Source organism: Odocoileus virginianus, chromosome 7 (assembly GCF_023699985.2).
Source record: "Odocoileus virginianus isolate 20LAN1187 ecotype Illinois chromosome 7, Ovbor_1.2, whole genome shotgun sequence".
NCBI lineage: Eukaryota > Metazoa > Chordata > Mammalia > Artiodactyla > Cervidae > Odocoileus > Odocoileus virginianus.
Window position 1 is genome coordinate 2,314,964 of NC_069680.1, and position 15,674 is coordinate 2,330,637.

At 46.2% G+C, this 15,674-nt stretch overlaps 1 protein-coding gene across 8 annotated transcripts in view; it reads left to right on the plus strand.

Annotated features, from left to right (window-relative positions):
* Positions 1-15,674, plus strand: part of ZFYVE27 (zinc finger FYVE-type containing 27) — a 106,475-nt gene extending 90,801 nt beyond the window's left edge. For 7 of the 8 annotated variants that reach the window (XM_070469990.1, XM_070469988.1, XM_070469986.1 and 4 more), the window contains 2 exons: positions 7,856-8,161; positions 15,587-15,674. In XM_070469990.1, the coding sequence (XP_070326091.1) occupies positions 7,856-8,160 (305 nt within the window). In that variant the 3' untranslated portion in view covers position 8,161; positions 15,587-15,674. Of the gene's footprint in view, positions 1-7,855; positions 8,162-14,025; positions 14,100-15,586 lie in introns of those variants that run through there. The other variant, XM_070469987.1, reaches the window with a different exon arrangement.

The following is a 15,674-nucleotide window of genomic DNA, read 5'->3' on the forward strand; positions in this document are numbered from 1 at the left end:
GGAGGATAGATAGAATGAGAAGCAAGGGGGAGAAGGAGAAGGGCTTCCGTTTTTTTTTTCCCATTTTTAAAAAATATGGATCAATTTTATTTTTTGTAGGTATTCTTTTTTTTCTATTGAGGTATAGTTGATTTATAATATTATACTGATTTCAAGTATATAACATAGTGAGTGATTAAAAAATTTTAGATTATACCCCATTTAAAATTTTTATGGAATATTGGCTAATTCCTTGTGCTGTACAATATATCCTTGTAGCTTATTTATTTTATTTTTTTACAAGAAGACAATTTTTTTAATTGAGGTCTAGTTGCTTAATAATATCATTTCAGATGAACAACATAGTGATTCAAAAGTTGTATAGATTACATTCCACTTATAGTTCTTATAAAATATTGACTATATTCCTTCCTTGTGTGGTACAATATATCCTTGTAGCTTTCTTATTTTATACATAGCAGTTTGTATAGAAAAACTTTTAATCCTCTCTGTTTATTATGCCCTAACCCCTTTCCTCTCCCCATTGGTAACCACTGGCTTGTTCTCTATATCTGTAAGTTGATTTCTGTTTTGTTATATTCAGTCATTTATTTTAGTTTTTAGGTTCTGCCTATGGATGATAACACACAGTATTTGTCTTTCTCTGTCTGACTTATTTCACTAAGCATAGTGCCCTCTAGTTCTAGCCATGGCAAAATTTCATTCTTTTTTATGGCTGAGCAGTATTCCTATTCCATTGTGTATATAAGCCACATCTTCTTTATCCATTCATCTGTGGATGGGCACTTAGGTTGCTTCCGTATCTTGGCTGTTATAAATAATGCTGCTATGAACATTGGGGTGCATGTATACTTTCAAATTAATGTTTTGTTTTCTTCAGATGTATACCCAGGAGTGGGATTGCTGAATTATACAGTAGTTCTATTTTTAGTCTTTGTGGAATCTCCATACAGCTTTACATAGTGGTTGCAGGACAGGGCTTCTATTTTTCAGGATAAACCCTTGTCCCTGGCTGGAATTTTAAACTAACTACATGTGTATTACTTTGATAAAAATAAAAGTTAAATTCAAATAGTGCTGTAATTATATTGGTATGTGAGGGTGGCAGGGTGAGTTAAGTTCTCTGTTGCCACAGCAGAAAACAGGAAAAACAAGAAAGAGAACTACAGTCATATCATTCAGCAATGTAAAGAAAACTTCTGAAAAGTCAGAATTTAAAGCAGAAACAGCTAAAGAGTGAAAAGTCATTTTTTCCAGGGGAGAAATGACTTGAAGGTAGGAACGTGTAGGATACAGTAGGTAGAGGATTCTTGCCTTTTATTATACGCCTCTCTGTATGTTTGGATTTTTAAAATCATAGGCATGTGTTACTTTCATGATTAAAAAAAAAACCCATATTATATTGAGTCCTGGGAGGTCTGCAGAGGGGTGTGTTGGGGGCTTTTGTAGGGAGTGAGAGGGTGGGAAAGTAGGTAAGTTTTACCCCCATTCATGCAAATCCACTTTCTTTTATTTGTTTTATGTCTCTGACTTTTATGCAAGGTTTCTTTTGAACAAAGGTTTCTGCCACTGAAATTGGATTGAACTCCTTTTGGCTCTCATGATTAATGATGCTTTATAAGCACCCATTACCCTTTATGCTCATGCCTATTTACTTCTTTAAAGAACTTCCATCACTTAGAAGCCTTGCAGTCTTCCCCCCAGTTGGCTATGGTTGGAAGTAATTGGTGAATTTTGTTGCCAGTTTGGAGGTGAGGCCCTGCAGTCAGTCCTTCAATAATTGCTCCTCCAGAGTGCCTTTGGAACCATTCTCAGAACAGGGGTTCTTTGGGAATTCTGCTGGGCTTCCAGCATGGTGGCTGTCATCATGACAGGAATGCACTGTAGCTAAGAATCCCAATATCGACAGTTTCTCTTGGGGTAGCTGTGAATTCTTATGGAAACTTGCCTCCCACTCCACTTCCTGTAAAAGAAAAAGGAAGAGAGAAAAAGACAAAGAGAGAGAGACATATGGAGAGAGACTATGAATGAAGAAAAGGTGGCAACCCCCCATTCGCTTAGTCACCTCCTAGTGACTCCACTTCCAGACATGTGTCACGGTCTGCCTGCTCTGGTACTATTTTTAGATCAGGTCCCTTTCATTCATGTTTCCAGGGCCTTTGCAATCATCCCTGATGCTGCCTGGCAGCTGCTTTCCCGAGTTTGAAGTTCCAGAGGTTCTGTGTTTCTAGGAACCTTTCATGCCTTTTCACACAGTGTTCCTTCATCCGCTGTCTGGGGATATGATAGTAATCCTTGAAGTCCAAGCCCAAATGTCATGTAGTTGTAAAACTTTTTCTGGACCTCAGTTTCTAAAGAAACTGTCTCTGCCTTAATACCTATCATGGAGACTGGCCATCACTTGATTAGAGTTTAGTGTCCTTGTGGGGTTGAAAACATCCCATGGTCATCTCTCTGTCTGGTATACAGTGGAGTTTTTTTTTTTTTTGTAGCATCTGTTCAGTGAATTAAATAAAGCATGCTGGCTATTCTTTTTTGTGCTTTAGGAAAACTTGCTTGGCCTGGAAGAAACGTTACTGTGGGAGGATCTTTAGCAAGCATCTCCATAAATCTTTTCCTGTTGTCCTCTTGAAAGACCAGATTTGAAAGAGTAGGTGGCATCAAGAGATAGCCTCATATACTTGGAGGGATTTTGTCTGGGGAAGAAAATTGTTGCCACCAATTTACACATCAGAGAACAGAGGCTCAGAGAGACTGAGACTTGCTGGTGATCATACAGTGAACAGCAGAAGCCGGAGGTTGAAACCCATGTCATCTGACTCCAGGGACACGGTTTCCTACCACACACTTCCTTGTAGTCTCCACAGTGTGCTCTGAGATGACACCATTTAAGACTTTTCAGACCACAATTTCCCCTCAAGGCTGCATGCAGTTGTCTTCTTTCCAGACCCAAGTGCTGAGAATCTCCATCCCCCTCCTGCTTTTTCTTCCTTGCCCTGAGATTAGGTAGTCTTTCTCTGTCTCTTCTGCAGTCTGCAGGACTTCGTCTCCCTCTCATCTCTTTCCAGGTAGCATGATTTCCAAATTTTTCCGCGGGTTTCTTTTTCCGGCTGTGGTCCTTTTGGGGGAGGCTTTCCAATGCAGCCGAAGATTAGAGGATGATAACACTGAATTAGTTAGTGGATCTCCTTTGATGTTATTTTGTGGGCAAACTCATTAATTTATGACAAAAAAACATCAAAGAGCTAGGCTTTTGCATAGTGCCTGGTTTGTCCCAAGGCAGCTGGGTAATAATGATCAGTCAGATTAAATCTCAGCGTCTTCTCCTTCCTCCAGAGTTAAAGTCCAAGTGACTGGAGTGTGGGAACATCGCATTCTGTAGGATTCCATTGAAGCCTCCAGTCAGTACTATAGGAAGCTCTCCTCACTCTGAAAGTGGATCTCTCCATAGCTTCCACTTTGATGCCTCTAAGCCTGAGGTCTGTCAAGACTGTGATAACAACCCTGGAGGCAATGTACTAGTAAAAGGCTGAGGCTGTTACTGTCTTTTTCTAGTCAGAGGAGCTGGATATTAGAAGGGATCATTCATCCTTGCATGGATGAGTTCAAGGTTCTGTACAGAGTCCTAGTCCTGTAATTTCACTGGTAAGGAGAACTCTCCCTGGGCTCTACAGGAAAGTGCCAGCATCGTGCTTGGCACACAGGAAACTCTTCATACATAATAGCTGAATGTGCTTGTTTAGAAATGTTGTGATGCATGCAGGTCTTGGCTAGTTGAAGAGGAATAAGGTGTAGAGCTCAAGTCTTAACTTGCATAAAACCTCCTAGTCTACTTATACCGGTGGCCCGTACTGTGCTTCTTCCATTGTATTTGTGGTGGGAAATTGTCTGTGCTCCTTTCCAAAGCCACCCCCTCCATGTTTGCCCATTGTCTGCTGACCTCTTAAGGGCTTGCTTCTGCTATTAACCCTCTTTTTTCAGAGCCATCAGTGTTTCCTCCCTGGTAGATTATTCCTGTCGGCAAACCCCAAATTCTAATGTCTCCCATCTTAAAAGAACCTCCTTTGCTCCTTCTTCTCCCTCAAGCCACCATGCTACTCGTCACTCTCCTTTATGGCAAAATGACTAAAGGAGTTGTCTATGCTCCCAGTATCTCTACTTCCTCTCCTCCATTCTGACTCTCAAACCCATTTGAATCAGAATCTCATCTCCATGCTCCACTAAAACGGCCCTTATCAAGATTACCAGTGACCTTCTTGCCACCAGGTCCAATGGTTATTTTTCAGTCTTCATGTTATTCTAATGTTATTCTGTATGTGAGCAGCACTCAATGAAGCTGGTAGGACTCTGTTACCAGGTTTCTTACTGGGCTCCAGGATACCACTCTCTCTCAGGTCTCCTTCTACTTCACTGGCCACTCTTCTCAGAATCCTTTCATCTTCCCAAGCTGTAAGTAATAAAGTACCAGGACTGGTTCTTAATTTTTTTCTAGCTTTACCGGCTTCCTAGATAATTTCATCTAGACCCATGGTTTTAAATACCATTCACATACTGATGACTCCTGAAGTTTTTATTTCCAACCCTCTACCTCTTCCCTGAATGCCAATTGCGTGCTTTACTAAGATGTATAACATGCATATCAAACTTCAAACCTAAACTAAGGGGACTTCCCTGGTGGGTCCAGTGGTTAAGAGTCCACCTTGCAATGCAGGGGATGAGAGTTCAGTCCCTAGTCAGGGAACTGGGATCCGACATGCCACAGAGCATCTAAGCCATACTAGAGAATCCATGCACCACAATGCAAGGTCTCAGGTTACGCAATGAAGATCCCTCAAGCTGCACCTAAGACCTAATGCAGCCAAATAATAATTAAAAATACCCTGAATCAACTGAACACATCTGTAATCCCCATCCTTGCTCAGCCCTTAGACTTCCTCCCTTAGTAAATAACAACTCCTCTGTTTCAGTGGCTGAGACTTCAAAACTTGGAATCATCTTTAACTTCTTTCATGTTGCAACCTCAATCTATCCGCAGGTCCTTTCAGCATTACCTCCAAGTTATAAATATCTAGAGTCTGGCCACTTCTCACCACCTCCACTGTTACTCCCCTAATCTCAGCCACCACCATATCTTGCCTGGATAACTCTACAGCCTCCTAATTGGCCTCATTGCTTCTGTTCTTGCATCTCTGCCAACCCTAGCATCTAGAGCAATCTATTAAAAACTGCAATTAGATAATACCACGCCTCTACTCTAAATCTTTAAGGATTGCCATCCCACTTTCTGAATGGAATCCAAAATCCTCATGAGGGCCGACAAGTCATGTAAAACCTGGCTCCTGCTCCCTTTCTGGTTTCAGCTTCTGTGTCTCTTTCCTTTACCCCCTCCAGTCTAGCTACACTGGTCTCCCTGCTATTTGAACATGGCAAGCTCATGCCTCGGAGCCCTCGTACTCTGTCCTCTAAGCTTTGTCCATTTTCTCAGATAACTGCATGCTAAATTCTCTCACTTCCTTCAGGCCTCTGCCCAAACGTCACCTTAAAAAACTTGCCCTATTTTTCCTAAAATACCCTCTACCCCCATCTCTCTCTCATTACCACGCTTTACTTTTCTTCTTATTGGTGATTACAACTTGAGATATTTGATACTCTTTGCTAATCCATTATTGATCATTTCCCTATTAATATAAGTTTAATAAGAACAAAATCATTGTGCATTTAGTCATGCCTGTATCCTAATCTCCTAGAAAAATGCCTGGTACATAGTAGGTGTTCAATAAATATACATAGAATGCACTCATCGAGGTGTGTTATCTTCGAGTGAAGAGAGTGGTTTTCAGATGGTTGTCTAATTAATATCAAAACCAAGTGTGAGGAACTGGGAGAGGTATATATGGAGATCATCAGATGTGTGTTTGTTTATTACCAGAGATCACCATGGGATTCACAGATATTTTCAGGTTGTTGTTCAATGCCAAATCATTTGCAAAGCTATAGGTGAAATGAAACATCTGCCTTTAATTCCTTTGGCATATCCTTATCCTTGGGGACTCAGTGTGTTTATCTGTGAAATAGGCAATTGGAGATGTGGTTACTGATTTGCTAATTTATAGGCTACAGGATCCTGGAAGGAGACAGTACAGCTAGGGGGATCAACCACATGAGCCCTGGAGCTTGATTGCCTGTGTTTGAATCTTGCCTCTGTTCCTCACAGGCCATGTGACCTCCAGTAACTTACTCAGTTTCCTCATTTGTAAAGTGAAATAATAAAAGGCATTTAATTCAAAGAATAATTATGAGGATTATATAAGATAATACATGTAGAATATGGTCTGGCACATCATAAGTGCTCAACAAATGTTAGCTATTAAACATGAGATGCTCTGAGGGGTCATTGCTATTAGTGTCTTTTAGGGGCAATAAGCTATCATAGAATATTAGATGATACGGAGCTTTTTAAAGTGTGATAATAATATTGTGATTAAGTAGGAGAATGCCCTTATTTTTAGGAGATACATGGTGAAGTACTTAAGAGTAAACCCTCACTTACTTTCTAATAATCTAGCCAATTATATCTCTATGTTTCTGTATCTATCAAGCAAATGTGACAAAATGCTAACAACCGGTGAAGCTAGGTGGATAGTACAGTTTATTGTACTAAACTTTCAAAGTTTCTGTATGTTTGAAACTTTTAAAATAAAAAGTTGAGGAAAAAGAAAGAACCCTAGAGGTAGTCTAGTGAAGTTCAATACTCAGTTTACAGAAAGAAGACCAGATGTGAAGTGTTTGCTTAAGGTCATACTGAGCCAGGACCCAGGTCTCCTGGCTAACTGTGTGTGTTAACCCTCAGGCAACTGTGAGCTGCATAGAAATATTCCCACCTTTCTCTCAGAGACCAAGGGGGGTTTATGGGTGTATAAAAGGGCACCTGTGTTGGTGCTTCCTTTTTGTTTGTTATGCAGATGGATAGGTCATCTGGTTGGAAGGTGTGATGTTGAAAAATGTGAAACAGGTGCCAGAGCCAGACCTGCCATCCTTAAAAAGTGGGCATACCAGTTTGGCACCGTCTGCTTGTGGTTTTTAAGTGGTGGTGATGGCGTGTGTGTGTAAACTCTGGGATTTCAGAGGAGAGAGGGAAGAGTAAAGGTTGGGGTCAGGGCCAGGAAAAACAGCAAGGAGAAACTGGCTTCAGTCTGGAGCTCCCTGAAAGAAGGGACCCCAGGGTATTTCTGGGGATGAAACAAGGGCACATATTTAAAGAAAGGAAACGATTATCTGTGGTCTGTAGCATCCTTCTCTAGCTGATAGGTTTCATGGCAGTGAAAAGGACAGAGGGGAGAGGAAGGAATGTACATGCAAGTCGCGAGAGGGGGCCATAGAGAAGAAACATAAGAGAAAAAAGAGGAAAACAAAAACAAAAACATAAGAGGCAGCCTGGGCCATGGTGGGGGAGGGGTTGGGAAGAGGGGTGTTGAAACAGTCAAGACAGCCGCACCCGGGGGCCCGCGAACGAGGCGAGGACCGTCAGCCTTGGCAAGCTGGAATGTCTTGCCCCAGAATGGTCCTACCTCTCTTTCCTCCGAGTCTGGAAGCCCCGGGAGGCCTCGGTAGTGAGCGCAGAGCTCCTGGCGCTCTTAATAGGGGGAAGGACAGGCAGGAGAGGCGGGGCCTCCGGGCCCGGCGGGAGCGGAGCCTCTGGCCGCAGGCGGGGCTCCTCTCCGGCGGGCGGGCGCCGGAGCCTGGGGGCCTCCGCTTCCCGCTCCCGTTCTGCGGAGGCGCCTGGCCCCTCCTCCCCCCTCCCCGCCGCCCCCACGCCCGCCGCCGCTGTCAAAGATAACCCGGCCGTTGCCTGCAGGAGCAGCGGCAACTAGCGATCGGGCCCTGAAGAGCCTCGGGTGCGGCCTCTCCTCTCCGGCCCGGCGCCCTTATCAGCACCGCGGACAGCACAGTGATCGTCTCCAGGACCTAGGCGCCCGTCGGCCCACCCGCCCACAGGCGCTCGAGTCCGCGGCGTCCGCATCAGCACCGCGGACAGCGCCCGGCCCCCGGTCTCGTCGCCGCCAGCCCACCTGCTCCCGGAGTCAGCAGCGCCAACATCCCTCCTCGACCGGCCCCGCAGCGGGCTCGGAGCGGTCAGCGCCCCCGGAACATGGCCACTGAGGTAGGGGGCGAGCACCGGCCCGCAGTCAGTGCCTGACTGCTGTGGGAAGAGATCGCTTCTAGGGGCGGGAAAGGGTGGAATGGGGTTGGATGAGGGGGCTGGGGTAGGATGGTTTGGGGTGGTTTCCCCGATCAAGTCTGGAGGGAGGGCGTAGGGGGAGGTGGAGTGGCAGGGTGGAAGAAAGGGGCTCCTCATTGGAGCTCATTTGACCCCTGGCGTGTCAATCTTCCTCATCTGAGTCCCGAAGCTGTCTGCACCACTTGTTGGCACTAGTGCCAGGGTTGCTCCGGGGCTTCAGCTGGGATTTCCCCTTCTCACGGACTGCAAGTCCTGAAACCATTTCCCTAGAGGGTTGGAGATGAGCCTGAGCCTGTTTTAGGGGAGGGAAGGCGGCTGGCTGCTGTTGCTATGCGATGCAGCTATCTAGCTTCTGATCCCAAAAGTCTGGCAGAGAGATGACAGACCTACCTTCACATCCGCATTTCCTCCACGGAGGCGGGGTGTGGGGGACAGGAGGGGATGAAGAATTCTCAGGTCAAAACCCCAAATAGTTGGTTTTACTGATCTGCCTGCACCAGTTCAATTTTGCATATGACACTTTCTTGCGTCTTCACCCCCTTTGAGCTCCCTGAACCAGAAGACCACATTTCTCTTGTGTCTGGTGAGAGGAGCCGCCTTCTTCAGGGTGTGCCTATAGGTGTGTCACCTTCAAGGGGCTTGAAAGCTGAACCAAGGGCCTATTAACTGGGGGCAGGATCTGTGTCAAGTGCTTAAGAGATTAGGAATTACCTTCTCTACCCCCTCATTTCACAAGGGAAATGGGGCTCTTTATATTCCCACTTTATAAGTGGTAGAACTAATACATGAAGAAGAGGATCTGTTTAATAGTCACAGCATGTCAGCACCAGAGCTGGAAGTTTCTTCTTTGAATTTGGGAGTGGAACCCAGGACACCAGATTTCCCCTGTTCTGATGTTGACTTTTTTGGTGGTGTTTCCTCATTTCCAGCCCAGCTGGAACACAAGCCCGGGGGATAGCAAAGGCTTTTGAATGATGTGAGGCAGTGCCTCTGGGCATCCTGCTGATCAGTGTGACATTAGTGCCAAGTGTTGCTGTTTTTATTCTTCTGTTGTTGCCACCACGGAATGAGGTGCAGTTGCTTGACATCACTCAGCTTTCTGACAAGGCACAGGGTTAAGTAGGAGAGCTTGTCACCCAGGACCCAGTGAGAGGCAAGCCCTGAGCAGACTCATGAAGCTTGGTTTCTAGAGTAGAGGTGCAGAGTGCTCAGAGAGTGCCAAAGATCATGGGGTGGGGTAGAGAACAAAGGAGAGATGGCCAAGGAGCTGGTCACCTTCCAGACAGGCTGCCAGACTGCAGTGGAGAGGCTGCTGCTGTTGGGCAGGAAGCGGAGAGTTCAGCCACTCAGGCACAGTTGGGCCAGCAGTGTGGGCAGAGAAGGTGTCCACATCTGTGATGAGATCTGACAGATTCCAAGAGGCCCATTTGTCCCAGCAAATCTCCCTCTCCATTCTGCTATGGTTCACAGATTCCAACCAGCAGGCTTACATCCCTCGGTGGAGGCAGTGTTTCCAGGTGGCTGCTGTTAGCCTGGGAGAGGCTCTGCTCATAACGCTACTGTGAACATAGCATTTTCTTGTGTACAAAGTGCTATCACATGCATGATCTCCTTTGAGCTTTAGAGCAACGCTGTGAAGTGGGCGAGGGTAGTGTCATTATCCCCAATTAACAGATGAGACAATTGAGGCTCAGAAGCTTGCCTAATCCCTGTGAAGGAGCCAAGGAAAGCATCATTATCCCATTTTACAGATGGTGCAACTGGAGTGCTGAGACTTATCCAAGACTTAAAAAGTGGCAGAGCCAGGAGAAGAACTTGAGCCTTCTGCCTCCATGGCCAGTGATTTGTTTGTTGCATCTGGTGTTTTCAATTAGTCAGCTGTGTTGCTCAGTAGATAGAAGAGGAATAGGGGTCTTTTGATGGTGAAGGATGCAAAGAAGTTCAGGGGACTCAGGTATCCTGAATGGCCTGGCTGGTTCAGCTTGAGGGCAGAGGGATGGAGGAATGCCCAGAGGGGAGGGGGGCTGAGGACAAACATTGCCCATCTCCCAGTTGGGCCTTGGGTATACTCTGATGATGGCTCTGAGGGAGGAAGCCTTAGTTCTGCCAAGGCACAGGACGTTCACATTATCTGGGCTGCAGAGTGAGTCATTTTCCCTAGGCTGTTTTTACTGTTAGGACTGAGTTAAGATTACCAGGAAAAACCTGTTGGGAGAAAGAAAACCTCATGTCAAGCTCCTAGGGCCATTCCCTTAGGATTCTGGATGGGAAGTCCTCAGCTCCAGTGGAAGATGTTTTGAGAAGAGAAGGGGGAGAAAGGGAGGGAGGAGGAGGCAGAGAGAGAGGGATGGAGAGGAAAGGAGAAACAGAGGGAGAGAACTGAGAAAGATTGGATATCCTTGGATCACTGGATGGAAGGCAAGGAGACCGGCTCTTTTCTACTCCCTAATTTCTGTTTAGGAGTGAACATTAGGGGAGGGGTGTGTGTGAGAACCCCAGAGGAGGGATAAAGCCTCCTGAGCTGTACACTGACCTCATTTAGAAAACTGTAATGAGCCCATTTCCTTCGTGACAAACCTCTGTGAATGTGTGTCATGGGAGCAGGGTCTGCCCTGGAAACCAGTCCAGATGGCCAAGGACAAATGGGGAATGCCTGGCTGGAAAGAACTTCTCCAAGTGGTGGAGTTTGGCCCCTAAGAGATTTAAAAATGCACCCAAGTAGCATTAGGGGCTTCCCTAGAGGCTCAGTGGTAAAGAATCCACCTGCCAATGCAGGAGATGTGGGTTTGATCCCTGGGTTGGGAAGACCCCCTGAAGAAAGAAATGGCAACCCACTCCAGTATTCTTGCTTGGGAAATCCCCATGAACAGAGGAGTCTGGTGGGCTACAGTCCATGGGGTTGCTAAGAGTCGGACACAACCTAGAGACTAACCAATAACAACAAAGTAGCATTATCCAAGAAGGGCATTGGAAGTTTGATCTCTGAGGTATGGAATTAACATGCAGCAGACAATGGGCTGGGGCTCTGGTGCAGTCTGAGAAGGAAGGAGGCCCTGTGCCCAGGTTTCCATCCTGAGGCCCAACCTGCTGCCTGTGATTCACCATCCTCACTCCTCCTCCACACCCCAGCCAGGGAGCGTAGTGTTGGCTCATCATCTGAGTCTTCTGATTCTTGAGTTGAGTCTCAAATGTGTCCTTGGGAATTAGCTGGTTTTTAATGAGGCTGGAGACACGGGCCAGATGAGGCCTCCACCTGGGAGTGCTCACAGGCACTGCGGTATTTGCTGCTTTGCTCCTTGGAGTCCTCCACGGCGACTCTGTCAGGCGTACAGACCCTACCTGTGAGACTGGGGGTGCCTACTCTCCTGGCAGCCTCCTTTTCTTGCCACACTGTAGTTCAAAAGTTGGTGCCCGCAGATCTTACTGCTGATTTTCTTTCTTCTTCATGCAATGCCTCTTGGTCCTGTCTTTACTCAGGTGCCAGCAGCTGGGGGATGGTGATGAGAAAGGAGAGTTCAGGAAGGGGAGAGGCACATGAGAAGCCCGCATTTCTGCATCATTTAGGAAATCTCAGGAGTGCCTCCCAGGGGTGGAGAGCGTCGTGGACCTATGGATCTTGACTGAAAACTCCTGTCAGCTTTCTGAAAGCTAAGTAGCTGGCAAGTGGCTTGGGCTCTGGCTCTAGCTCTGGTCCAAGGGGCTCCACCCTGGGATTTTAGTACAGAGGTCTTAAGATGACAGCTTTAGGAATGAATCTAGTTTACACATGTGCCTTATTTGGTCTGCTCAGTGCTTATAAATTAAAAAAAATTCATTGGAAACATTAAAAAATCTGGATCTCTTATATTAAGGAAATCTGAATTTATGGCTTCTCTTAAAAAATCAGAATTATGGCAACCTGGGCACATATTCTCACATGGCAATGATCAGCTGCTTTCTTGAGATAGCACATGAGTTCTCTAATTGGTCACAGTCCCCAGTACTTTGGCTACCCGATGCCAAGAGCTGACTCATTAGAAAACCCTGATGCTGGGAAAGATCGAAAGCAGGAGGAGAAGGGGATGACAGAGGACGAGATGGTTGGATGGCATCACTGACTCAGTGGACATGAATTTGAGCAAGCTCCAGGAGATGGTGAGGGACAGGGAAGCCTGGCGTGCTGCAGTCCATGGGGTTGCACAGAGTTGGACATGATTGAGCCACTGAGCAACAACTACCTGCCTCACTTACATGCTTAGTCCCTGAGAACATTTGCTTTCATAATCCCTGCTAAGGCCTTTAGAATGTCAGAGCTGGCAAGGGCTTTAGTGATTATGTAGTTCCAACCTCTCAGTTTCAAGTTGAAGAAACAGAAGCCCAGAGAAGGGAAGACTTTCCCAGAATCATGTGGCCAGGACGGGCAGGCCAGTTTCCTGCTCCTTGATCAGTGGGTTGTCTACCCACCAGGGCTCTATGGCATGTCACAACCAAGCCACCATAGATGGAGAGACAGGAGACTCTGCCTTCCATAGATTCTACTCTTCACTAACTGCAGCTGATTTTGTGATATGTGCGCTCTAAGTAGATCTGGGAAACTAGGGCTCTGGCATGTGAAGTGTGTCTGATACCATCTTCTACTAACTCCTCAAGACCCTACAAGCACTCTTCAGGCAGGGAAGAAGATCCCTAGTCACCCAGAGCCAGGATAGTGTTCTGAGGCTCAGGATATTGGGTTTGGAAAGGGTATTGACCCTTCCTGGTCTGGTTACTTGAGAACCTGTGGATAAATGCTAAAAAGAAATGGGACTCTATTACGCCAGGTAGTGCCGTAAAATCTTAAATGCTGTAATAAAATAGAGGTTGGTTTCTTGCTCAGGCCTGTGTTCCTGATCAGTTGGTGGCTCTCTTCCAAGCAGTGATTCAGGGACCCAGGTTCGGGTTCCACTATCTTCAACACATGGCTCCCTTGGTTTCTGTGGACAGGCAAAGATCACAGAGGAGTGGTGATCCTCTTATGAGCCAAGCCTATACCTGATGTTCATCATTCCCACTCACATTCTATTCAGTCATATGGCCACACTTAACTGAAAAGGAGGCTGGGAACTAATCTAAGAGGAAGGAGTGTGTAGAGTCGACAGCTCACCAGTCACTAGAGACATACACACCTTCATGGTAGCACATGGTGCATTTGGGCATAGACAAAGGGGGATATTGGAAGGGAGGAGGCTGAGCCCATTTCAGAATGACTGAAGCACTGTTCTTTCCCTTTCTTTCTGTTCTCACCATCATTGTTCTTAAATTAGACCCACTTTAGTTTTCCTCTGAGCTACTACAAAGATAGTCATACCTCCAACTGGCCCCCTACCCCAGTCATGCCCGCTTCAGTGCACCACTCACAAAGCTGCCAGAATGACCCTTCTGGGGCCAGGGGACTCCATCTTCAAGGTTGACAGGCTCATGTAGTTGGTTTAGAAGGGTGGAGGAAGGCCACAGGCCCTCCTTTTCTTTTGAAAACACAACCTTAACTAATGTGAAACCTTAACTAAACAGAGCAAATGCACTGATGAACTTATTTATGTTACCAAAGCATTCTTTATTTTTCAAAGTTATAATAGGATCCTGCTAAAAGCCAAGGGAGTCTCAATTAAAACCTCGATTAGGGGAATCAAGGACTATTAAGCCTATAGGAGCACTTGTACATTATTTCATTTGATCACAATACTTTGGGATCACACTCTTAAATAGAGCAAAATTCACTTGGATTTAGGAAAATCTCATTTGCAGTCTCTGTTTTTGCACCATCCCAGGCCCTGGATCTGCTCCTACTACCAAGCTGACAACTTTTTCTCGTTACTTATTCTTCCCCAGTTCTTAAGGAAGTGTAAGTATCTTCTATCAGAAATCATCCCCTCCAGTAGAAACTTGTCAAGCCCTTTGTAATCTACCCCTTGCCTCCTTTCTACTCTCTTCATCTACTGCTTTTATCTGATCTGCAAACCAGTCCATTCTTGCTGAAATCTGCCTCCAGTCATTGCAGCAGAACTTGTTATCTGTTGTCTCTCTCACTTTGCACAGGCTTCTCCCTCTGGGTTGCCTTTTCTTCCCTCCCCCATCCGCCTGCCCACCCACTACTACTGGTAGCTCCTTTCTGACTCTGCATAGACCTCAGGAAGCCTTTTCTTAGCAAGCATTTCTGGGTAAGATGCTACTTCCCTGTAGCATTTATCACAGTCTGATTCATTATATATTTACTTGTCTTCCTCCCTGGAGCTCACGACTGTCTTTTGATCAACATCCCCAGAGCCTGGCAATAGTAGGGACTCAATAAATGAAAGCCAAGTGACGGAATGGATTCACCTTAATTACACAGGATGAACTGGCTGTGTTCATTCTGCCTTTGGGGCTTGGGCTCCACGTAGTTCTAATGTCTGACATATTTCACCCAGTGGGTTGCTTGTCTCAAATGTGGGTGATGGAGGCTAGAAGTGCAAAAATGAGGCTCTGTTCTTCTGTGGAACTGAGCCCACTCCCCCCAGACTCTACAGTCTGTGTCAATGCCAAGTCCTCAGGTATGGACAAGGGACCAAAGTCACTCTACTCCTTCCTCCCTGGGCAAGAGATTTCTTCAGTTTCTGGCCTTGGCTCACTTTATCCAAGATTTCTCTGGGGGAATTTCGGTGTCTGTGGGCCCCCTTCATTCCTGTGATGAGAAGTGCTGGACATGGAAATGATCTGTGGTGTCTCTGACCGGGGTCGTAACCTGGCCTGAACCCCAATCTCCCTCTGAGTTCATGGGTACATCCTGTCTTCCTCTGCCCCATGTGCTCCCCTTCCCCAGTAAAGTGCTGTCAGCCCCACTTGAGGCATCAGCCTTATTCAGTGCTGGGGTCTTCAAGCCAAGGCCTGACAAGTTGTGAATGGTTGAAACTTGCTGAATGAATGAAAGAGCGAAAGTCCCTACCATGGGCATATGTGTGTGTGTGTGTGTGTGTGTGTGTGTGTGTGTATGTGTATGAAAGAGAGAGATCTAGAGAGAAGAGGATCTGGGCGAGCCACCAGGAAATGGTTTCCTTTCATTACAATTTGTTCCTGGCTCTGTTGGTCTCTCGTTTTGGCTCAACTTTGGCCCTGCTTCAGGCTTTTTCAGGATGTTTCTGGGATAGCTGGAGGCATCCTCTATGGTAATCTTGATAAGCCTGCTCCCCATGGCCTTCTTTGAACACTTGTAGGGTGGACAACTTGTCCTGGTTCCCTGAAAACTTTACTGATTTTAGCTATGAAAGGCCCACACCCTAATAAACCAATCAGCCTTGGACAAACCTAGAAGGAAGATCACCTTGAGCTCACGTCTCCTGATCGATTCCCAAGGTCCACAATCTGCAGGAGCTCCGTCGAAGTGCCTCGCTGGCCACCAAGGTCTTTATCCAGAGAGACTACAGCGATGGGACCATCTGCC